Source organism: Apus apus, chromosome 5, assembly GCF_020740795.1.
Source record: "Apus apus isolate bApuApu2 chromosome 5, bApuApu2.pri.cur, whole genome shotgun sequence".
In the NCBI taxonomy this organism is placed as follows: Eukaryota; Metazoa; Chordata; class Aves; order Apodiformes; family Apodidae; genus Apus; species Apus apus.
The window spans coordinates 60,015,314-60,040,348 of NC_067286.1; the positions used below are offsets into that span (position 1 = coordinate 60,015,314).

The following is a 25,035-nucleotide window of genomic DNA, read 5'->3' on the forward strand; positions in this document are numbered from 1 at the left end:
CAGGATTTGCCCCCCTTGCACGCACTCAGTATGAGAGCAGAAGGCACTGCTCTTGCAACCCAGTCTCAGCCCCTAAATGAAAAAAGAATGTTATGTTTTCTTCGTGTCACCTTTTCTTTGCAACACGAGACCTCTATCTTTGGCACTGAATGAGGCAGAACGAGTTTCCTGCAGAACGAGTGGTGTAAAATGACATCATTTGAGGCTTCAGCAAGATGCAGAAGCAAGAAGGGCTGAGCTACAACTACACGAGCAACTTCCGTATGGTTGCTTTCTGATTTTTAGGTCTTACATTTGCATCTATTATGTTATTTTTAAGTAATTTCAGTATGCATCAAGAGCTACTTGATGGAAAACTAAGCAGGTTTGAACTTTTCAATAGGCCTTGACACAGAAATGCCATAAAACAGTATTCAGCAGAAATTAACATTATATTAGTACCATACTATTCAACAGGCTTACCACTGTCTTAAAAGCAGCAAGAAATTACATTCTTTAAATACATACAATTTGCCAAGTCTTAAAACTTGGCTCTTTGACTGAAAAAAAAAAGTCTGTAAAATATAAAATAGGGTACTTGCTTTACACTTTCATTATTATAACCTGTAGTGCCACCATGATATATGACTCTCTATAAATATACATACTATGCATACATGATTCAGAATGTCCTTATTGTGCTACAATATTGTGTAACATTGAGCATAAGTGCTCCGACCTGATAAAACATTAGTGGCTGTAGAACAGGGAGGCTAAGGTTATGTTTTGTTTTGTTTTTAAAATAGGTTCCAAAACACCTCTTCTGAAGTAGCCCAACCTTAAAAATCACATACGTGAGTTGCTTTTTGGTTAACAGAAAAAGAAGTATAACTTTTCCTTATTATCCTACCCCAAAAACATCAACTGCTGAAGTCTACTGCAATGATGCAAGAGAATACGTACATTAAATTTATGTGTAAATACGTAACATATTCCTTCCTTAGAACTTGGCTGGTGATAAATCCCTTCAAATCATTTAACTGAAGGGACTGAATTTAACTCTTCCAATTAGTTTTTCCTCAGCTACCAACATAGCAGATCATATTAAAGTGCTGTAAAGGTGTCTCACGTTATTAAGCCCTGTGCAAAAACAGAATGAAGCTGCCCTCCAAACTTCATGTAGGAGAAGACAGGGGCTGGGGAAAAACAGACTGTATCAACACAGGCACACTGGCTGTTCAGCTCTTCTTAAAAAAAGAGGGGTGCTGATTTGGGAGTCAGGACAAGCAGACAGAGGAAGCTTGGGGGAATGCCAGCTGAGACAAGAGATTCCTCACAAATGCCTATATATAATTAAGTGAAAATACATCTAACTCTCATCCTCTAAAGAGTTCAGTCATCAAGATCCCTATTTTTTCCCCCAAATATTGAAAAGATTAGAAACTGAAAGATAGAAATAGCAGAATAAACACACTCCAGCCCAATGGAGCTGGATCTTTCACAGCAACTGTATGTGACAAACCCCCTTGGGCTTGTGTCTCCCTTTGCTGCCATGAAGGTTGTTTAAAATGGAATCTGTCCTAATCCAAGCAACGTGACAACGTTAAAAAGGAAAGCAGGGAAGGATTTCAAGAAAGAAAGTGAAACTAGCTAAGATTTTGGGTAAGCTCCCATTTTTCCTTGCAAAGAATTAGAATGGAATAGCAAGCTAGGAAGTACTTCAGTACTGCATTGAGCCCCTTGTAAGCAATCTGCATTGTGGAAACATCAGGAATGATGCATGGATGCCACTGAAAAACCAGCAACTATTTTAGCTCTCACATCATATGGCCTTAAGAACATGCTCTTTTGTTTTCATTTTGCAATGAATCCCCACATATTTGATTGTAAGAAATTTCCCAATTATGGAATGTATTGTTTTTAGTATTTCCTCCTAGTGAAAGCTCCAAAACCAAAGGAATTTGTTGGAATAATTTGTTTGCTTTTAAATACTGATGTAGAATTGAGTGAGTGAAAGGAGATGGAATATTTGTTCATAGGGAGAAGTTCCGAGAACAGAAAGAGGTTGTTGAATTCTTTGCTTAGTTTTCACATTATGGACACTCATCTTGATGAACTTCCACTCCCCTGCTTCCCTTCTAACTTTTTTTACCTGAATTACTCTGGAACTTACCCTATAGCAAGCTTAAAACAAAAACAAAAACCTTCTTATTCCACATGGAACGCGTAGGCAGCAGATTTATTTCAGTAAAAACTCCATTCATTTAATTGGATTTGTACAGTTATGCTAATAACACTGAAATGTTATCTACATAGCTCACCATATATTCCAGTCTAAAGTATAGCTGCAGGTTGGCATTTTTGTTGGGTATTTTTCTTTAAAGCAGGCTGAATATTCTTTACAGTATCAAAATTTCCTGGGTGTTTTTCTTTAAAGTAGACTAAATATTCTTTACAGGATCAAAACTTCCAACAACCATTTGCTGCAATATGAAAACACAGGAGCATGGGTCATCAATTGTTCAATTAGCACAGGAGCTGACAAACCTGCCCCTAATTAAGGCAGTTCTGCACTGGAAATCCTCACTTTGAATCAGTAAGGATAATTAGGCTTTCAGGTCAAAAAGCAAACAGCGCTGTGAAAACAAACATTCAAGTTTGTTCTAAAACAGATTTTCCATAAAGGAAGCTCAGAAATTTCTTAAGGTATTAACAATGAAGGTCTCAGCACACAACAAGCTGTATTTTATTACTCTGTGACTCGTGCCACCAATTTGTTTTCGAAGTTTGTAGAGTATTGTGCTCTGATAACAAAAAGAAAGATATTCCCACCCACCCCCATTTATATTTGAGACAAATTTTGTAAAAACTTTAAAAACTAAATTTCAGAATGGATAAACTCGGGGGGTGGGGGACGGGATAAACACGTGCAAAACAAAAATGCACACAGAAAGCACGCAAAACACCTGCCCCAGGCAAATTCCCAAGTTAAATACTGCACTGTTTACCTCACAAAAAAAAAAAGGGGAAATAAAGCAGGAAAAAAGGGAAATAAAGCAGGAGAAAAGGGGGGTGTGTGGCATGAGGCTGCAGGCGGGGCCGGCAGGGGGCGCTGAGGACCCGCGGGCCCCGCCATCCCGCCTCTCCCTCCCGGCTCCATCCCCAGGGCTGCATCCCCAGGGCTCCAGCCCCAGGGCTGCATCCCCAGGGCTCCAGCCCCAGGGCACCCCACACCTCCCGGGTTGCTCCGGGGAGCTGGGAAAACACCAACCACCCGAAAGCAAAACGCATGTGTGACACGTTATTACAGTCATAGCTGGGTTCCTGTGCATTGTCCATCACGTTGACTGTATTAACAGGCCATAAAATCCAGCTAAAGAGCTGAATCTCCTGTCACAACTAATCCTGTAACTTCTATTTATTGCATGGCATTCAGGCAGACCCGAGGATAAACAGTGCTCCAGGGATAGGGAACAATCTTTTTTCCTCATGCCTTACTCTTACAAAGAAGGAAAACACGTACCTTTGAGGACATGTTAACTGCAGAACGTTGAAACAAAACCTGCAGGCACCGGCTACAGAAACTACACTTAATTAAACTGTATTTATACTAGAAGGCAAATAATTCTCTGTAAAATTAAGGTCTGGAAAGCTCAGCGCTGAACAGCAATGGTAATGGTCATTGGGGTACAAGCCAGGACAGGCTCTTTACCCAGATGGCACCAGAACTCCCCCATGTAACTCAGCCTATCGGAAGAAATAGGAAAAAAAATACAAGTCTGCTGCAAAGAACACTCACGCAGACCACCTAGGCTCCACAGGTCCTACCTACTGCTGCTCCGAATCCCACTGCTAATAAACTTTAAATCGTTAACCCCGTGCTCCCGGCAGGTCCTGCGTGTCACGGCCACCGGCCCGGAGCAGCAACTGACCTTCAGCTGATACCAGCCCGCAGCAGAAGGCTGTGGAACTCCCCACGTCTCCTGCTAGACCTCAATGCTGAAGATTTGTTAGTGTTGGCAACAGACGGGGAGCTGCTCTTGTGCAATACCTTATTGTGCTTGTCTCCATTTTTCCACCAGGCTTGCTAAAATAATTCCTTCTCTAACTTCATTACATACGCTTTCAAATTCCTACTTATTTTCTCCCAGGCACGTAGCTCTGGGCTGTCCCCCTTTTCAGCCACATCTGCAGGGGTAGAAATTCCTGTCTTCCTTCACCCCTTTGGGAAGCATCTAGGAAGCTCAAAGAACTTCCCTGGCAGGAGAGGGGGAAGGGCTGCGTGCTGCCGAGCCAGGGCTTTGGCCCACTGTGCCTCATCCATCACTTCCTAGAAGCACAAGGCTATTAAAACAATAGCAGGGACTCCATCCAACTCCCGTTGCTCCTGGGAAGGATTACATAAAGAGCCAGCAGACCCATGTAACACGTCGTTTTCCGTGGCAGCCTCCCTCGCTCCTTCGGCACCTCCAGCTGCACAGCTTCCCCAAGGGCCCTCCCTCATCTTGGAGGACACATGACAAGGTCTGAAATCCTTCAAGATCTTCTTCTGCATGGCAGGCATGAAACAGACATTTGGAAGACCACCCCACTTACAGACCTGGGGTGAAAGGAAAGGCTCAGGGGGGTGTGGATGAACAAAGTAATGACCTGGTAGCACGGCATTTGATTGCTTCCTTCCTAATGTCCACTTTGCAACCTCACAGACACACTAACCGACTGTCAAGAAGAAGACACTTGCCATGTAACTGATCACTAGTTATTTAACTAACTCCCAGATTGGCTTAAAACACTGACAAACAGCTATATAAAAACAAGTAGTTCTGGCCAACCCATTCAACCTCTTTGTTTCACTTTATTAACAAACACCTACATTGCAAGAATAAGCAGACACATATTGACAGAAGGAAAGCTAGGCAAACATTCTCAAAGCTTAATCACTCTAAGAATTTGTATACATTCTATAAATCTGGAAGTCACAGTATTTAAGATTACCTTAATTTACATTTGAATAGTGCAAAGTTAACATCAACGTGATGCATCCACAGTTAATCCTTTTTAATTACATGGATTTTGGTATTTGATTTGTGTTACTTGGATTAACATAACACAAAGTGTTCCAAAAGACAGCTAAAAATCTGCAGGAAAGCTGAGTACTCACATTAAAGATACATTAAAATTCCAGGCAATGTATTTGAAATCTTTTTGTAACCTTTCAAACTCCAAATTTGATTAACCAGTGCTTTGCTGTAGCTGTACAAAAATCCTCGTTTTGAGTATCCTGCTAGTAGAAAAATCAACACCCCTATCTGTAGAAATCCATAAGCATATACCATTAGGATGTCTAAATCAAATTTGCAGCCTAGGCTTTCTTTTTAGAAAAGCACGATGACAAATTAGAAAGCATAACTATATTAAAAGTATTACTAAAAAGCTCTCTCTACCACAAACAAATGTAAATCACTTCTGCACTCAAATTATTTTTAGAAATGATCAGACCAAACTTTTTCAAAAGCCCAGACAAGATGCTGACAGTGACAATAACCCTAGTAAAGCTGCTTGTTGTAATCACAAACCGTCATTCATTATCTCATGCCCTCCAATCACTTTTGAAATCAGATACCGGATGATGCAACGTGCCCAGGTCTGATGATGGAGGAGGTAAGAGAAAATAATTTTATTTTTAGCCTTACTCTGAAATTAGAGACGTTGACAGAGTCTGGATGTCTGCCCAACAGGCACAAGTGCAGCTGGTTCCTTCAAAGGGACAGAAGAACAAAAAGAGGGGAACACCTACCAAAGGGCACTAAGGGGAATGGGTTCATTTTGCACTTAATTCCAGCCTGGCTCTTGTTCAGGACAAACTACACTCCACAGTTTCACCACTCCCATTAAAAATCTGCATATGGACCCAAAAGACAAGAAAATGTCTTTCTATGCATTTCTTCAAGTCAGAGCTCAGTGGGAGGTGAAGAGAACTCTCCATTATTTTATTATTTTTTTTAAGAGCCTGTTAGCCTGCAGTACAGTTATCTTCAAAGACAATTCCTGACAGTGCTGCTCTGCTGACTTGGACTGCAGCATCCCAGGACTCTGCCAAAGGCAGTTGTTCAGGAGAGAAATCCAAATACTAAACAGAAGCTGCAACAGCCCTGTGCAATGACAGCACAACACATCTTCTGTATGGGAGAACGTGCCAAGGAGGCCCAACTTGCAACCTGTGTTTCCACAGTGGATCACCCTTCCTCACAGACTGGGGCATGTTTTGGTGCCACTAACACTGACTCAGAGGAGAGATGTCAGCTTTCCCTGTTTGAAACTAAGTGATCTCTGCAAGCAAACATACCAGATGTGTGAACTACTACCATTCTCTCACATGAAAGATACTGCCTTTGGAACCAGAAGAACTGAAACACAGTTTTGAAAGCTTCCATCAAAATGAGGTCACTAAAAAACATTTAGAAGAAGAGTTTCAACTTGCAAATAACCTACTTTTTAACGAGCTAAATGGAAAACCAATGGTTGGCAAACGAGGTCTGACTTGTTGGCAGAGAAGTCCACTGCAGAAGACAGAATAACTAGTTTGATAATATCCAGCACTAGTTTGGGGTTCTAGAGTTACTGAGCTGCATTTTATTAAAAATGACACAGAGAAGGTTATGAACTGCTATGAGGAAGAAATGAGAGTCATATTTCCTTTGACCACAGAGTCTTGTACACAATCCCAGAGTCTCCAGAACCTGTACTATGTATCCCTCCTTCTGTACTACTGTTTATTCAGAGGTCCACTGAAAAGGGAAAGGAAATTAAAAAACCTGTTCATTGCTACAGAACATTCTCTAAAATCTGTGTGAATAAATAATCCTTGATCTTGGAATTAATACATTCATTCCTGCCTGAAATTAATGTTTGGGCTTTGTAGTCTTTTCACTATTGCAGTTTTTAATATAACAAAATATTCCAGTTTTATCATTAAAGCAGTTACTTCGTCTAGTTCAATGTCTCTACATAGTGACAAAAACTAGCAATCACTGACTTGTCTAGACTGTACAGGTAATCCTAAAGGAAAAAATAACCAGCACTGGAACGCTGTTTCCTTCTATGTTTGTGAACTTGTTTATCTTCTTGAGAGCAGGGGATTGAGATGAAGCAGCTTTCACGTAATTGCCTCATTCCTCAAAGTATCCAAACCACTTATGGTCAAAAAAAGGTAAAAATGTCCTGTTAAACACTATACTTTCAGACAACTAATTTCTAAGGACACTACTACTTCATAACTGCCAAATATGTGAACATATCTGAGTGTAAATGCTTAGATGATTATTTTAATAGAACAACACTAGCTGTCTTTGTATTATGTCATGCATCAAGGAAGATAAAATAAGAATGATGTAACTGGGCAGCCCAGCATATGACAACACAGATTATCAGCCCACAATGAAAGTCAGAAAATAAACAACCCTCTCAAAAATAAAATAAAATGGTACTGAACTACAACAAAAATCCTACTATTAATAAAGAACATATGAAACTTCATGGCTAAGTAAGTACTCGGTTGTTACACAAATCACTAAAATGCATAAGCAAGTTCCAACAGCAAAAGACAAAACACATGATGTGATAAAATGTAGCTACCAGACGTAAAGGTATGGAACAGCCTAGAGGAGATGATGCTTCCTCAGGCCCTCCCAATTAGCAAGGCCAGCTATCATGAATGTGCTCCACATCCAGCCATGCAGTACCCCAACCCCTCGTATGTCCCCCCCAACTACAGCACTTCTGCTTAGCATGATCACATAAGGCTTTTCTGAAAGTTTTCTGTCCTTTTAATTGGTCTCTTTAGAACACTTGCATTTATTATTGACTTTGGTGCTTGTGGAGCTTTGTAGACTGCAGAGGTTATACTCCATTCAGTTAATAACAAGCACATGAAGTTTCTTACCTCCAATATTCTGGATAATTATTGTAATTGCAACAAGGACCTATAAAAAAAAAAATTGATTTCTTTAGAAAGGGTAAGGATAACTAAAATCATATGTCTACAGCAGTCATAAAACACATATGCAGTATCTTAAACAGACCAGATGTAGAAGTGATAACTAATACTGAAAGGAAGGGCATCTTCTCTTTACTGAAGACTTTAACACATGGAAACCAATGCGATCTAAAATGAATATAAAGACCAAAAAATCTCCCTGGACATAGTGAGATGACAAAACCAGAGAAGTTACAGAGTGAAGCCTGTTCTGCAGAAGATGAAGTTTTTAAATAACTGAAAAAGGGTAATTGCATTCTGACATCAGGTGAGTACTAATTAAAGCAATAATTCACCTCTGAAAAGACACACAGCAAAGATTTCTACAAGCTACTTTCTCACTCCAAAACCCTGAATATTTTTAACTGTCATGAATGCCATTATTCTTTTAAACATATGAACTAGATAGATTTTTCTTTAGCAATTTTGATTATTCACACTGGACTAATACAGAAGCAGAAATTATCACAGGCTATTAAAATATTTGTCTGAATCCAAAGAATTAACTTCCAACTGAAAAAAAAAACCTAAAAGTGTCTAAAATTTTCCCAGAGTTTTCAGTTGAGTTCTAAAATAGATCATCTAGTACAGTTTTTCTTTTTAATCAGTGCTCTTCTTGATGTAGCAGGATCATCCCACACGAGTGCTACCATTAAGTGAACTTGGAAAAAAAATTAAGGCACAAAAAGAAAACCCAATCTGTACTTTTAAATAAAATCTGAAATCGGAGTTGCCGTTTTTCCAACTGATCAGCTAGAAAATCAAATCATATTTTAACCAAATTCAAAGTTAGCTCAAAAGTCACCAGGGGAAGGGGGCTGGGGGGGAAATAAAAAGCAAAAAAGGGTGGTATCTTGGAATTTGTCATAGAAGGAAACAAACGCTTCATGTCTTTGGTAAAGGAGAATCAGAAATCTTCCAACAGCAGAAAATCTCCAGATCTCAAGAGAGTATTTTTAACAGGAAACCACCATAAGGTTGAATAACTGCTCTAGAAGTAGAGCAGTTAACCAGTAGTTTACTATCAGCCTCAGACAAGCAGCTCAAGCCAGGTCCTACAGCGCTCGGTCTGTACCACGAGCGCGGGACTCGGGTGAGGAAAGAGTAAGAACTACTTCAAAGAAAAAAAGAATTAAGCCACTTGTGCCTGGCTAAGGTGAGGAGAGTTCAGGGGCAGGAGTAGATTTCAGAGTGCTTGTGTTAAATTAGTAAAGTCTAAAAAAAATCAACAAGAGCAATTAAATAGCAATTCATTCAGGAAGCAGACCTCGAGTATATGACTTAAAAGTATATGACTTAAAAGTATATGACTGCAAGCAGAGAAATAGTCAGCATGAATCCCCCACAGAAACAGCAAATCTTCTATTGGGACATAGTACCAGCCATGCTGTATCTAAAAAATAGGTAATAGATTTCTGGTCACTGCCAAGTTCTCAGCCAGCTCACTGTGCTCCGTTTTGCAGGCAAGTTTTAAGAACGGGCTATAAATATCAAGGATACTTAAAGAGAGAAAGATAAAGTGTTCCAGAAAATGTCCGTTCATCAGGAAAACTTAATCATTAATTGAAACAACAGCTTCCCAACCCAGAAATACTCTAGTGCTCTCCAATCAAAACTGAAAATATAGGAACAGATTATTTTTATCACAAATCATTTAAACTGAAAATTATGAAAAAGTGTATTAGGGAGAATTTTAAAAATTACTGATGTTGACTACATAGTGCAGCTGTGAAATCTCCTTCATTTAAACTTTTAAATAACAGATCAGACAAACATCTGCCAAGAATGGTTATGTATGTTTAGCTCTGCTTCACAGCAATGGCAGGTTAAGTCCCATTTTAATATCTCCTTAAGTTCTACATTCCTAGGACTTGTGTGGCTAACATGCACAGAACAGCTTCAGTAAAAAAAATAGAAGTTTATCTCATACCTTGCTAATATTAAGGTTTATCATCTATTGAGGAAGATCCCATCTTAACTTTGATCGATAAATATTGATCCTCACAGACTACACTATCTGCTTATTAATGCTAATGGAAGTCTTGCAAACACCTAACAGCTCAGATGTAATTCTCAGTTACATTAACACACAAGTAATTAGACTCTAGTCTGTTAAGCAGTACTGATTTTAAAAAAAATTCAGTGTTTCGGTAAATGACGAAAGCCCCACTTCTGTGTAGTAAAATCTGCTTTTAGTATCATGTTAGTGAAGCACAGAGTATAGAAGCCTTATTATTAAATGTGCAGTATTCACCAGTAGCATTTCCTGTGTGCTAGGTATTACTGGGAATATTATTATTAGGAAAAACAGGTTCAGTACACACTTACTAAAAAGGCATGGCTTACATGCTGATTACTGTTATACGAAAAATTGTTAGTTTGCTGGTGGGCTTTTTTTGATAAAAATAAGATAAAACAATTAATTAAGACACAGTCATCTGAAAAGTGTACTAAACAAAAGAAATTAACATGCATTAAACATACTCTTACTTGTCCCTGCTGTGGAAACTACATGGAAGGCAAACACTTATCTTAGATCTCTATTAAATACTAGAACACCAACAGTAAATCACTTACCTGTCTCTTAACCGTTTACAGCAGAGGTAAGATGGGACCCTAACAAACCTGAAATGGATTGCTGGGCCAACTTGAAAACAATGCCAGTGAGCAAACATTTGTACATGCAACTGAAAAATGGACACACTGACAGGAAAGCAGCACAACACCGTGCATTTAAGGAATATCTATTTTACAGTTAACTAAAGTCTGGGCTCCTACAGACCAGACACAATAACTGAAACATAGCAAAGAGCTTCACGATGCAATGGATTTTTCAGTATCCTGGGATGTCTGTAATTATACTACTTATTTATTTATCTTTACTATGCAAAGAACAGTTGCATAGTAGAAGCATGAGACCAAGAAGAAAAATACATATGTAAAAATAAATACTCACCTTTCCAGTTGATCCAAATGCAAATAAGCCAAGGTCTTCATAAGATGTAACAGCTAGTAGAAAGGGAAAGAAAGTTTAAAATATTTTTAACCTCAAAATAATTTTAAAGCTCTAGCTTTGCCTTTTTCTCCCTTTTTCAATGAATATTGTTAAAGACACAAATAAAGAGTATTTATTGTTATAAAATAGCCTTTATTCACACCTATACTCCTGCTACAAAATACAGCTATATGCTCAACCATTCAGAGACTCTCCAGAAACCCAACATTCAAAATATTAATATTTAAATAATAATAATACACTAATGGCAAGTTGCTTTCTCCCAAAGATTTCTGCACGTTACACTATAGGCGAAGAATTCTGAACTTAGCTTCAAAAATTAGATATAACTTATTCCCATATTTTATTTGTTAAAAGGGTACTTTTTTTTTTTTTAAATTAAGACAACAACAGAGGATCCCTTTTCATCTTTCTAAGAATATAAACACCAACCACCAGCCTGCCAGCTTTTAAAAACTCGGCCCTATTTATTGTGAAGCAAGCTGAAGGGAAACACCTTCCATGTTGAAATCTGTTACTAAAAACCAAACCAAAACACACCAAAGCAAAACCAAAACAGAAATCCTGCCCTTACCTGCGACTGACCTACATAATCACATTAGAATAGCCTGTGGTTTCCTTTAAGCTGTAGTTGAATTTTAGCTGTAGTTCATTTCTAATATTGCTGGTAACTCAAACCAATTCCTTCCCAGAAAGAAAGAGTCATATTGAAGCCTTTCATTGTTGCTCTGTATTTTGTTACTAGAAACTCCAGCGATACCAAAGAGATGAAAGTTTTCTGAGAAATACCACTCACTTTCTCAGTGCATAATAAAACAGTCCGCAGCTATAAATGCCTCAGAGGGTAAAATTAAACTCCAAACCACCTGATTTTATTGTCCCAACACTTGCTTTCTCTTCCTTGGTTCTCCTTGGAACACCAGTGCTTCTACTCCCGCCACATCCTAACTCAGGTTCCAGTCCTGCAACTTGAGCAGCAGGGGCCAGACCTTCACACCTGAGCAAGGTCCCACTGAAGTGAAATGAAAGGAGACTCTGGAGACACAGGGATCAGGTGACAGGGCTGGAGCCTCAGACTGCCAACTGCCCAGGCTTGGGTGGTTCTATTTCACTGAACTTCTGCACACAATCAGATCAGTGCTCCAGAGGAAAAAAAAAACAACCAAAACCAGAACATCAAAGAGACCTTCTTTATTAATCTTATAGGATTTTCTCAAGGGTGGTATTTCACATTCTGCTCTACTACTGACACCAAGATGCTATGGCAAGCTATATGACAAAATTAAAGGAGCCAGTCACCTCTCAGCATAAACCTGGACTCATCTTCCATCTGTCATTGCACTGATGCAAGTTATACACAGATAAAACTAAAGAAGAAGTATGCCTTACTAGATTTTACCCTGTGTTTTTCTTGGATTTCTATTTATAAATTTGTTGATCACAAGAAAAAAAAAAAAAAAGGCATTTTAAAAGGCTATTTCCAATGGCATTAAAAAAGAAAAATCAGTAAAAAGTCTAACATATTTAGGAAAGAGTTGGTTTTATCATACAAGAACAAATACTCAGCACACACATCTGAGGAGTTACCAACAAAGACATTTTCCACACAATTCTAGAACAGCAATACAAAATCTTAGAATATTTTCTCTCTTAACCCAGTTTGTGTAATCAAGTTAGTCCTGTGAACACTGGGAAGCTCTGATACCTAGTCACATTACTTTTGCATTTTCAGAAACATATGGAACAAAATATTAAGGGCAATAGGTATAAGCAAGTTCTGACTGATTGTCTCGGTTTCTTTTATGTTATTAAAAATTTTTAAAATGATCCATTTAAATACAAAGTGAAATAGGCAAGTGTAGTACAAGCAAGAGTCATGACTAACTCATAAAATTAAAATAAATTTTAAAAGCTATGAAACTTCAAAGTACATCCCCCTGCTTTACAGGGTAAGCTTCTCATTTCTCAGCCCAAACCCCCAACCAACATAGGCTGTGATGAATTAACACCGGGAGAAAAGATTGACTATACTAAACCAAACCCAACATTTGACACCTGGAAATATTGTTTTTGCTAAACATTTTGGTCTACACAAATAATTTGATTTTGCCAAAGCCCAGACCAACACAATTTAAAAATAAAGACACTGCTTTATTTTTAAACTACAACTAAAATGCCTGTGCTTAAGAATCCTGGTCTCTGTTTAAAATGGAATTAAGGTTACAGTTTCCTTTTCTGAAGGGACTTTGTAGGTCAGCTTTTTCAATACCTGAATGAATAGCTTAAAAACACTTTCAAAGGTTTTTCTTCTCCACCCTTAAAAATTAGCTAGAAGAATTTAAATATTAAATAACTAACATTTACTTCCAGTTCCTTGCCATGGATTAAGTTTAGTACTATAGCATTGTTCACAAATGCAGGTAGGTTTTCTAAAGAAAAATGTTCAATTATCTACCTTGGAAGCAAAGATGTACACAGATTTTACTTTGTCAAGGCACAGCAGGTCATATTTCTCACTTTTTAAAGACAAAACTTCAAAGAAAAGTTGGAGTGCTACCTGACATTAAAACATTTCAATAGTTTACAGGAATTACACTAAATATAATCTGAGGCAAATCGTATTTTTAAAAACCATTAATAATTAAAAAAAAATATTGAAACACAGCAGGCCGTAAATCCAGCAGCCTTATCTAGACATAGTTCTGGTGCTAGTACTACCTGTCAACAATAAGTGGTAACTTAATTATGAACTGTAAAGTGCTAGTTTCAGACAAGAGGAAACTTAATCCTGTCGTTCCAGTGGTGATCCTTTATTTCAGCTGTGTTTATTTTAAAAAATGCTGCCTTTGGTCAAATACTGAGGAGTTAAGACACTCTTGCAAGTTAGGTTTCTAAGTTCGTAACACTGAAACTTTTCTGACTTCCAAAAGCTTCAAGCCTTAGTTTTCCCCTCTGCCCAGTAGTTCTTTTGCAAGGATCTCTTTAATTATTTTACCAGACAACAACAACATAACACCTTGTGCCTATATAAGGCAGAACTTTTCAGCCTCAAATAAAGCAAATAAAGATCATAAAAAAATATCTCAAGTTCCCTTTTACTTTGGGCTTATTTATCTTTCTAGCTACTTATTTAAGGTTCTGAGTCCTTTCTAATACACAGATTTCCAAGAGGAGAAAAAGAGAATAGCAAAGACTTAGTCCCAAATCATCAAGCAGCCAACAATATCAACCAATAAGCAACCCTACCTCTGAAGAATATTTTTTAGAATGAACGAAGAAGATCACTCAACAGGTGAAGACAGGAGCAGAAGATCTAAGGAGAATCAGGAAGCAACCATCTGAGAATCCCAAGCTAGCTACAGAAAACAAAGCCAAAAAGGAAGAAAATGGAAGCTTTCTCCCACCACCTTCAAAAAGAGAGGAAAACAGATGAGAGGGAAACAATAACCAGGTAACTGAAAGAGATGGAGACTTCCTGATATAATGTGATCTTTGTGTATGAACCCTCAAGGAACTGGTCAGTTGTTTCAGTAACAAGTAAAGGAAGCATGAATTAAAACATTAGCAGATCAGACTGCAGAATTTGGAATCTACTGTTTTAACAGTCTCAGAGCACTGACATTTCTAAGGACTGCAACATGACTTCTATTCAGTATCAGAAATGCTGTAAAAACCTGCACCTATGAGAATCGTGATAATCCAGTACGATCCCAGAACCTAAAAGGTACCCACTTCAAACAATTGACAATAAACAGAATATATATTACAAGCAGAAGAATGAAAGTGTGCCATTTTATTGCTTGTAAGTCTTCACTGAAAGCATCATCCAGTCAGCATCAAAATAATTATGTCACAGAAATACAGGATCTATCTTTTTTTTTGGAAAGAGGAGAGGCATTTTGAAAAAAATTAAAACTGAAAAACTAGAAACCAGTCACTGTGGCATTGACTGTATTTTTAAATGGCAAACAGCAATCATTACCAATGTGAAATATTTCAACACCACTGAAGCAGATGAGGCTAAGTGCCAACATGCTGTTAATTATAATTATACTGGGCCATGTCTTTGTGATGTAGGTGAGGAATTATTTCAGAGATCACTGTTAGATAAATCCTTTTCACTTACCAGTCTGAGTGCACATACTGAGCAGAAGAAATACAGAATAAGAAGCAAGGCTGGCAACAATCAGCAGCAAGATACTAGAAAAAAACAACAACAAACCCACAAAATAATCACAGTTAAAGCACTTTTTCAGTCTGTTGCACTTTCTATCTTTAAGAATGCTACTTGTGCAAGAAGCAAACTACCACAAGACAGGATTTCCTCATTTTATGGCTTATATCTGCTGACTGTGGCTCATAAGGTCTCTGACCTTCCCATGATTTGCTAAGTTCCACTGCTGCTTACATGGTTTGGGGAAGCACATCCATTTTATACAGTATCACAAAAGGACATAAACATAAGAGTTTGTGTGTATACATACACAAACAAATACAAATCTTCTAACAAAGTACATCTAACGCTCAGAAAATTACAAAAGTTGACACTTCTGGTGACTTTGGCCTCACCATCCACAGGCTGGTTTGTACAACAAGCAGAAGTGCAAACAAAAGCACAAGCTGATTCAAGTGTTTGGCTCCCTAACCACCTGACTTCAGAAGGCCCATTTCTGGAACTAAGGGAGACAGCACCTTTGAAACATAAATATAAATCTATTAAGAGTAATGGCCAAGAAATTGCCACCATGTGGCAATTTAATGCAATGTCTGGGCAGTACTGATGTTGGGTCAGATCTGAATGACTAAACCAAAGAGGGAAGATCTTATTCAACAATGCTGAAAAGCACCGTTTATTTCTTCCTCAGCTTTTGCACAGGAGTCTTAGTAATCGAGTTCTCTTCCATTCAAAACTACAAGCCGAGTTTAAAAACCAGTGTACATAAAAAACCAGACTTACCTAAACCCAATGATCCCTGTGTTGGCCATAGCATAGGATAAGCCAAGTATCCCACTTCCCATGATTGCATTCATTAAATTAAACACTGAGAAACCAAAGGAAGAGCCACGATTTGGAGGATTCTGTGAAAAGGGCAAAACAAAGGGCAATTAGTAGAAGTGTTTTAGTCCTTTACGGGAGGGGGGGGAAATTCAAGGGAAGGTGAGACAGTCAACTTTTCCTTCCCCTCATCTAAATCAGAAAATCTCTTTTCTCACGCCAAGACCACACCACCTCTCGCGCATACAAAACACCACTAAGCATCTCCAGACGCCTACAACCTTTGAGCACGGCGAGACCAAACCAGAGGAGCAGCAGGCTCGCTGCTTTACCAGCAGCCTGCCCCCTGCGTGCCCCCAGCAGCGGCGAGGGGCAGAGCAGCCTCGGCGCTCCCGCCAGCGGTGCCCGAGGCTCGGCCCCGCCGCCCCGCACCCTGCCCGGCCCGGGGGCCAGCCCCGGAGCCGTCCCGCAGCCCCTCGCCTCCCCGCTCCGCCGAGCTCCGTCGAGCCAACCAACCTCTGAGCCCGAGCTTCCCCCGGGGGGCCCGGGCCGCCCTCCCTGAGCTTCTCCCCGAACGGCAGCGCGGCCGGGGGAGCAGCCGCCGCTGCCGGCTCCCGCCACGCCGCGGGGACCGCCCGGACAGAGCCAGCACCGGGGAGAGAAGCCGAGCCGAGCCGAGCGGGCCCGGGCAGCCCCGCGGCCCCTCAGGGCGCTCCCCTCAGGGCCGCCCCTCCCCACCGCCGAGCCGCCCCCTCACACGCACGCTGCCGGGCGGCGGCGGCAACAGCGGGGCGGACTCCGCGTCCTCCTCCTCCTCCTCCTCCTCCTGGTCCTCCCGTGGCGGCGGGCGGGCGGACAGGTACCAGCCCCGCCCGGCCAGGACCCGCCGGGCCCCCCGCGGCGGCGGCGCCATCGCCCCCGGCCCCGCGCGGAGGGGAGCGCCGGGGGGCGGGGCCAGGGCGGGGGGCGGGGCCAGCGCCGGGGGAGGCGGGGCCAACAGGCGGTGGGAGGGGCGGGGCCAGCAGAGGGCGTGGCCTCTTGGGGGGAGAGGGGCGGAGCCTCCTGCTTCCCCCTCCCCCTCCGCGCGGCCGGACCGGGCGGCGCGGCGCGTGGCGTCACGCGCGGCGGCGATGACGTGCCGGGGGCGCCGGGCGCGCGCGCGGCGGGGCTCGGCATGAGGTGAGGGCGGGGGTCCTGGGGGGGGGGCGGTCACCATGGCAACCCGCGGCCTGCTTGGGGGGGGGGGGTCGGTCGCCATGGCAACCCGCGGCCTGCTTGGGGGGGGGGGGGTGTTTCGGTCGCCATGGCAACCCGCGGCCTGCTTGGGGGGGCCCCCCCCCCCGCACCCCCGGCCGGGCCTGCTCCCCCCGGCACAGGCCGCTGTGGGCCGGAGGCGGCTGCTGCCCTCAGGGCCCCGGAGAGGCTCCCGCCCTGCCGCCCCCCCCCGCCCCGTGCTGGCGAGGGTCCCTGCTTCGGGTCAGGCCTGTCCGGGGGGGTCTCCGTGCGGGGTTCCCGTGTCCCTCGTGGAGCGGGTGGCGGCCTTCCAGCAGCATCCCCCGGGCCCGGTTCGCGCGGAAGGGCTCGCGGTGGGGCCAGGAGGGATCCCGGCTGGGAGGGAAGGGCAGGGCTTCCCACAGGCCGTGCCGGGAAGGTGCGAGTCCTGCGGCAGCCAGACCCGGCGTGGGGCTTGTGTCTGGCGGGCGAGCCGGGCCAGCAGTTCCCAGCTAGGGAGAAGGGGAATGCCTAAGAAAAACACCGGGATGCTCTGGCCTCTGGATGAAGCCTTTCTCCTCGTGCAGCAGCAGACGTGAAGAATGGGATGTTTATTTTTCGAGCCAACAGGGAGAGGAGGTGTGCTTTGCCAAAAACCGGGCGTAGGGTAATGAGCTGGCTGGGAGATGGAGGGAGTCCCAGTGAGGAGCTGGGATTTGTGGGGGCAGGAGGACAGGAGCAGGGCCAGCTTTGCTGGGGCTTGGGAGCAGCTCCTTTTGGAAGAAGCAGCAGCAGAGGTTGTTACCCTGGAGGGAGCAGCCCTGTGCCTCGGGGTGCAGACTGTCTGAGGCAGGCAAGAGAACTGGTTTCCTTTCAGAGGTAGTGTACCCCTCCTGTTAACCCTCAGTCTTGAAACAAACGTCCCAAGAAGGCAGAAGTGTCAGCCTCACACACTGCCTAAAGCAGTGGTTCCTGCCTGGAAGCAGCTGATGCAGGATCAGAGAAATTAGGTCCTTTTGGGCTGTCTGTAGTGGAGGAAACAGTTTAGAGAAGCACAGAGCTACTTTTCACGCCCCCATCATATGAATGAACTTGTGGAGAAGGGTTCAGTTGCTTGAGCAGACATTACTAATGCTTCCCTGTACCTTTAGGGGAATTCTGCAGTTAATTCTTGGTCTTCTTGGTATGCAGCACATGGAGCAAAGGCACTACAGAGTGTGTAACCCCTGACCACTGGGTACAGGAAGGAGAATGATGCTCTCAAGCACATGGTGTGATTCTTGGGGTGCCCTACACAGGGACAGGAGTTGGACTTGATGATCCTCATGGGTCCCTTCCAGCTCAGCATATTCTATAAGAGTGGTTATGAGCACTATTGCTAATTGTTTTCTACCAAGCCCTGCTTGGTAATGAATTTTATCAGAGACAGAAGGGATCCAACAGTAGAGTCAAGACAGTAGAAGTTTTTCCATTTGGCTTCCTGGGATTAGCATCACATTTATTAGAGCCAAGACAGGTCATTGTATTCTGGCAGGGGAGGATTATCTCACTGCTTAAAGTCAGTTAATGTTTAAAAATACATTTGCAAAAAGCCAGAAATTTGTAGTATATAATTCATAATAAAGAGCTTTACTAAACTATTGTGGATTGTTTGGTACAGATGGAAATTCTAGTTCAAGAGAACAGCAAATCCGTGTGATTTGCAGCCTTTTTTTTAATGGAATGATTACATAATGTCTATAAAATGAATAATTTCTCTTCTAGGACTTTATGGAGATTTGGATACTCTGCCAGACTACTGAAAACTAATCATTTTAGGACAGCTGCATCAAATACATCATTTCCAGCAGTTTGGATGCTGTTGGCACAATATTCTGGCAGAATACCTGGTCTCTTTGTAGTAGTAAAAAAAAACAGGTTTTCCACAATGCCTGAAAGTGGGGAGGATAAAACTGATCTAGAGCTGTATTCACCACGTCCCGAGGTGCGTGGGATGACACGACTTGACAGAGGAGCCTTTAAAAGGACAGTTGTTGTTCCAGTTCTGAAAGTGAAGAAAGAAATTGTAAATACTTTGCTAAAGTCCCTAAAACGCACGGTGCTGCAGCGTCCTGGCCTGAAGCGAGTGGTTGAGGATCCAGAAGATGAGGCCCATAGACTTGTTATTTTGGATCCTCATAAAATACCAGAATTCTCATTGGGAGAATCGGAGCAAGAGGTATTGAAACAGCTTGATGTTTGCCCTGAGGTGTCCAAGTATGAGTTGGAGCTGACTTATGAGAACTTCAAGTCGGAGGAGATCCTACGAGCAGTCCTTCCTGAAGGTCAAGATGTCACCTCTGGATTTAGCCGTGTTGGTCACATAGCTCATCTGAACCTTAGAGATCATCAGCTGCCCTACAGGCATTTGATTGGTAGGTAAAACAACCCTCCTCCTAAAAAAAAAAAACAAAAAAAACCCCAAAAAACCCAATTGGGAGTATTTTATGTGTTCTTAAAAAGATATTTTAGCAATTATTCCAACGATCAATTGTTAACTGTACAAGGAAAACTTTTGAGTGCTTTTCATTGTTTTGTGTTTTGACTTGGAGTAGAATCACAGAATCTTAGGGGTTGGAAGGGACCTCGAAAGATCATCTAGTCCAACCCCCCCTGCCAGAGCAGGATCACCCAGAGCACATCACACAGGCACACGTCCAGGCTGGTTTTGAATGCCTCCGGTGAAGGAGACTCCACAACCTCTCTGGGCAGCCTTGTGTTGATGCTGTAGCTGTATGCAGAAAGCACAGCTCTGTCCTCTCACAGTAGTTGTGGTCTTCACCAGAGGTCAGGGTGAGGTATGTGCCTTGGAAAGATGTCACATCTGCAGCCCTGTATCATTAGAGGAAGGTGGTTCTAATACATCCTGACTTCTCTAAATTTAACTGTAGTCACAGAATGGTTGGAAGGGACCTCTGGAGATCACCTAGTCCAAACCCCCTGCCAGAGCAGGGTCCCCTAGAGCAGATCCCACAGGAACATGTCCAGGTTTGGAATGTCTCCAGGGATGGAGACTCCACAACGTCCCAGGGCAGCCTGTCCCAGTGCTCTGTTACCCTCAAAGTAAAGAAGCATTTTTGTATATTCAGGTTAAACCTTCTTTTCTCTCAGCTGAGCAGCCCCAGCTCTCTCACCCTTTCCTCATAGGGCAGATGCTCCAGTCCCTTCATCATCTTAGAGTGTTTGTAACCCTTGAAGAATGTTAAGAGGCTGTAGTCCCTTAATCAGAATATCTTTTCCCCTCTTTTTCAGGCCAGGTTATAATTGACAAGAATCCAGGGATCACCTGTGTAGTGAATAAAACCAACATTATTGACAGCACATACAGAAATTTTCAAATGGAAGTGCTTGCTGGAGAGAGCAACCTGGTCACCAAGGTACAGGGTTTTTCCCCATTATTTTAAATTGAATATGCTAAAACCCAGAAAGACCTCTCCTGGAAAGATGTGATGAGGAGATGCTGCTAGGACCATTCCTTTGGACAGTGCCCTTCCTGACATCCCTTTCAGAGCGTGACTTGGCAGTTACTTCTGCGATCATTTGTCCTGGTCTGGCAAGAGCAGCCTCACAGCCACAGGGATCATGAGAAATATTCTTTCTAGTTCACTGCCTAGATTTTAATGATATGTAAAAGCAGCTGAAGTAGAGGTTTATTACAGAGATACTAATTACAAAGTTGTAGTGGGGGGGTGTTTCTCACTCTAAAGCCAAAATGTTTAGTGGATTTGATCTAAGAAAATGCTGTGTCTTCATTTCTCCAAGCCTTGTACTGGGGCTGGTGCAGAACTGTTTGTAAATCTCACTGGCTCACTCACCTAGGCAAGATTTGGCCTGTGCCTTTTTCCTATTCTGTCAGCAGCAAAACAAACCTCATCTCTGTTTTGACGTTTTTCAGGTGTAAAGCACCGTGTAATGGCCAAGCATTCTTCCTGTAGGGTTTCTTGTCCTTAGCTGGAAACTTGGCCACTGGTTTGACCCAAAAATATTTTCCCTGACTGTTAGCAGTTTTATTCTTTTAGAAGACAAAACATTAGATTACCAAGTAAACAAGTTGAACAGCTTGCTAGAACATCCTGTACTTGCACAGAGAAGGCATTTGAACTGTCAAGAAGTGGCAGTGAAATGTTAGGCTGATGGTGTTAGCTGGCTAAGCTCACATGTAGCTCACCCCTGAGCTGCACACCCAGGAGTGCAGATACACTTTGGTATGTTCCTTGCTCCGTATGGAATCTGAACCTGCTTTACTTCAGAGTCACACAATTCAAGTGTGGTGCAAAGTGAGTATTATCTTGTATCCCACTCTCATCTGAATAAGTACTTTTAAACTTTTTGGGTCTGTTTAAGGTAATGGTCATCCCAAAGTTTGGGTTTGGATCAGTTTCCAGACTCTTGTCACCTTGAGAGATAAAACACAGTATTTTTCAAGACTGCAAAACTGGCTCCCAGTGGCTTTGAATTTGGCTGACTGCTGCCATTCGCATGCTATGTCATTCTCAGACACTTCTTTACTGTGTGGACTCTGCTGAGAAGGGCTTGAGGCATCTTCTCAAGGTCTGCTTTCAATAAAGGAGTTGTCAGCCAGCCACAAAGCTTTTGAAAAGCCTCAGATATATTTTTTTTCTTCATGGTCATTTTAAGTTGCTGCTTTATTTCCACCTGGTGATTGAGACATGCATAAGCCAGCCATCTGGATTGGCAGTTGGAACATTCCTCATGGCTATTTCTGATGGGTAGATCTGTTTATACAAGGTTCATGTGTACTGCTGATGGGACAAACGTCAATATACACAGTACCTTTTGATAAAGCACCTTGTTTTTTAGCTGTCTTAATTACTGATAATGCTTAAACATGTCTGGAATTTGAACACAGAGGCTTAACCAAATGTTCTGGACTTTCAGGTCAAAGAAAATAATATTGCATATGAATTGGACTTCTCTAAAGTCTACTGGAACCCACGTCTTTCCACAGAACACGGCCGTATCGTTGAGCTTCTAAAGCCTGGTGATGTCCTCTTTGATGTCTTTGCTGGGATTGGACCTTTTGCTATTCCAGCAGCAAAGAAAAAGTGCCACGTGTTTGCCAATGATCTCAATCCTGAATCCTACACCTGGCTCCTCCACAACTGCAAACTAAATAAAGTAGAGAAGGAGGTAAAAGCCTTCAATATGGATGGCAGGGACTTCCTCCTGGGGCCTGTAAGAGAAGAACTAAGTAAAAAGCTCCCACTTCTAAAAGAGGAGCAGAAGATCTCTTTTCATATAGTCATGAATTTGCCAGCATTGGCCATTGAATTTCTAGATGTTTTCAGACACCTGTTGGTGGGGGAGCCGTGCAGCACTGCTGGCCTTCCCACCCTGCACTGCTATGGCTTCTCCAAGCACGAGGACCCAGCCAAAGATATTCAAGAACGAGCTGAGGCTGCACTGGGAACCTCCTTGGATGGACGCTGCTCTACCTACCTGGTGAGAAACGTTGCCCCCAACAAGGAGATGCTCTGCATCAGTTTCCAGGTTCCAGCTGATGTGCTGTACAAGAGGCCCTGCCCTGATGCAGGTAAGGAACAACCCTCCAAGGTGGCACTTGGCTTTGAGGCTGTCCCTTCAGCTGTCTCAGGCTGGTGCCACCTTGCCAGCCCCGTGGGCCACCTCAGCCATGTGCCAGCCACTCTGGGCTGTGGTGTGAGTGTAGAGGTGGCCAGTGGGACCATGTGTGCAGCATCTGCAGGGCTCTGTGTGCTCTGGGCAGCAGCACTTCACTGCTCTGATCCCAGCAGGAGCCTCCTCAGAAACCATGGTGGACTGGAGAGGATCATCCCACAGGCCTTAAACCAGACCTTTAAGCCTTAGATTGTGTGCTGGGGTAGGATGGGGTGTTGAACATCAAGCACATGTTTCTGTTAGCTGAGTACTTGAGAACTGGAGCTTCATTCTCACCCAGGTTGGAATGGCATGCTTCCAAGTGACTGATCCCACTTCTGGCCTTCCTCCCTGTGCTTGCACAGACTCTGATTAGGTCTGGAGTCTACATCAGCAGAATCCAGTTCTGTACAGTGTGAGAAGTGGATATCCTTGGAGATCCTTAATGTTGCTTTTCTTTTAAATAACGGGTCATTTGCCCTTGAAGTACTTGCAGAATCTCATTGGCTTCAGTGATCTTGGGCTTTGTGCTGCATGGCAAGGGGGAAGAAGGGGGAGACCTTCAGTCTGCAGTTACATGAACTAGAGGAAAGGAGGTTTTGATAAAGCTTTAGTGTTGAGAAACTTATTTTATGCCTTTGTGGGGTAACACTGAGATGTAGGTAAAAACGTAGCTCCATACAGGTTTTTTGAAAGTCCTTTTTGGCATTTAGTAAAGATCCACCATTAATGTTGTAACCATTTTCGTGACTGTTAATCCTGATTTTAATGCTCTTCCTGTGAAACCCCTGAAGTGTTACACAGCTCGTGGTTTAGTTCCATCTCTTTACTGTATATTAAATAACCTAATTTTTCTAACCTTGTTCCAGCAAAACCAGCCTCTAAACGTCTGTGCACCAGCAAGGATTTTTCTGAAGAAGAGTTACCCAGCTGAAGACTGGAGTTACCTTGTGAGTTACAAGATACACCCAGGCATACCTAGGTTACCTCTAGTTTCCCCTTTGAATTATTTGAAGCAAACCTCTGTGACCCAGCTCAGGTGCTGAGATGCATAAGGGACGTTGCAGCTTTCCTCTGTGAGCCTTGCTCCCTGCACTTACCTTTCCTTTTAACTGTGGGATCAATAAGCAGATTGAAATTGTTGTTGTTACCAAAAAATAAACCTTTGGGTTTTTTTCTAATAAATGTGTTTTGGTGCTTTCTGCTCTCTGGTGTTTCGCACCCCTTGTTGATTCAGTGACACATTCTGGGTTGTTTTTTTTTTGTTGTTGTTGTTTGTTGTGTTGTTTTTTTTTCCTGTATTTTGATAATGTGTGGTTTGTGGTGAAAAGCTGATTTTTGTCTTTGGTGGGGTCTGTCATGATGAGTTCTATAACCCTTGTGTTGGATTCTCTTTGGTGCTCAGGAATGTTGGATTACTGTCAGCAGATGCACAAACACCTCCTGCAAGCAAGATAACCTTTCAAAAATTTAACCCAAGCTACAAAAAGGCCCAAATAGCCATCTATCCCTGTTCCTAGGCTTTTGAGTAATAAATGGTTTTTAGCAGTGAGATTAAATGAAGGATGGGTTAACTGCTGAGTGTTTGCCCACAGATAAAGCAGGAAGGACTCTTATGCAACCTGCAGAGCTGCAGATGAAGCACATGCTTGTGGTGGAGCAGTACCTGGCTGAGCAGTCCTCTCCTCTGGAAACCACCTCCTGCTGTGGCTCTTGTGCTCTGCCCTGGCTCGGCTTCCCCCCTGCTGCCATCTTTGGACAATCCCTCTGCCTGGCAGCCTGTGTTCTGCAGGGATTTGAAAAGCCTCTGCCTTTGATTTCCTTTTCTCACCCATCCAAGCTATTGTTGGGCAACGTCAACCGCAAACAGTTTATTTGGCCAGAGAACTTGGATCACCCTCTCGGTTTCAGATATTTTCTCTAAGCCCAAGCCTAGCAACTGGGTAACCAGTTGTCCATCACCCTCCCTGGCTCTGCTACTGTGGTTCCAGCACTGGGGCTTGTAGCCTGATGTCCTGGTTCTCCCCCAAATGACCATGAAGACCGTGGACTTGTTTTGCTATGGCTCCATGTTCCAGCCTATCCCTTGGCTACGCAGCCTGTGCTTTTGAGCTTGGTTGC

The 25,035-nt window shown here is 42.7% G+C and overlaps 2 protein-coding genes across 4 annotated transcripts in view; one reads left to right on the plus strand and one right to left on the minus strand.

Moving 5' to 3' along the window:
• Positions 1 to 16,957, minus strand: part of SLC38A6 (solute carrier family 38 member 6) — a 40,563-nt gene extending 23,606 nt beyond the window's left edge. Inside the window, exons 1-5 of one of the 3 annotated variants that reach the window (XM_051622290.1) lie at positions 16,790 to 16,957; positions 15,988 to 16,109; positions 15,157 to 15,230; positions 10,971 to 11,023; positions 7,922 to 7,961 (exon numbers count right to left, since the gene is read on the minus strand). In XM_051622290.1, coding sequence (XP_051478250.1) covers positions 7,922 to 7,961; positions 10,971 to 11,023; positions 15,157 to 15,230; positions 15,988 to 16,109; positions 16,790 to 16,939 — 439 coding nt within the window. In that variant the 5' untranslated portion in view covers positions 16,940 to 16,957. Of the gene's footprint in view, positions 1 to 7,921; positions 7,962 to 10,970; positions 11,024 to 15,156; positions 15,231 to 15,987; positions 16,110 to 16,542; positions 16,741 to 16,783 lie in introns of those variants that run through there. The other 2 variants (XM_051622289.1, XM_051622291.1) reach the window with 2 other exon arrangements.
• A 158-nt stretch (positions 16,958 to 17,115) lies between these two features.
• TRMT5 (tRNA methyltransferase 5) lies at positions 17,116 to 24,099 on the plus strand. Its single transcript, XM_051622287.1, has 5 exons — positions 17,116 to 17,205; positions 19,003 to 19,652; positions 20,530 to 20,654; positions 22,177 to 22,831; positions 23,784 to 24,099. Exons 1-5 carry the CDS (start codon positions 17,201 to 17,203, stop codon positions 23,846 to 23,848), a joined length of 1,500 nt encoding a protein of 499 aa, XP_051478247.1. The 5' UTR covers positions 17,116 to 17,200; the 3' UTR covers positions 23,849 to 24,099.
• Positions 24,100 to 25,035: the final 936 nt, after the last annotated feature.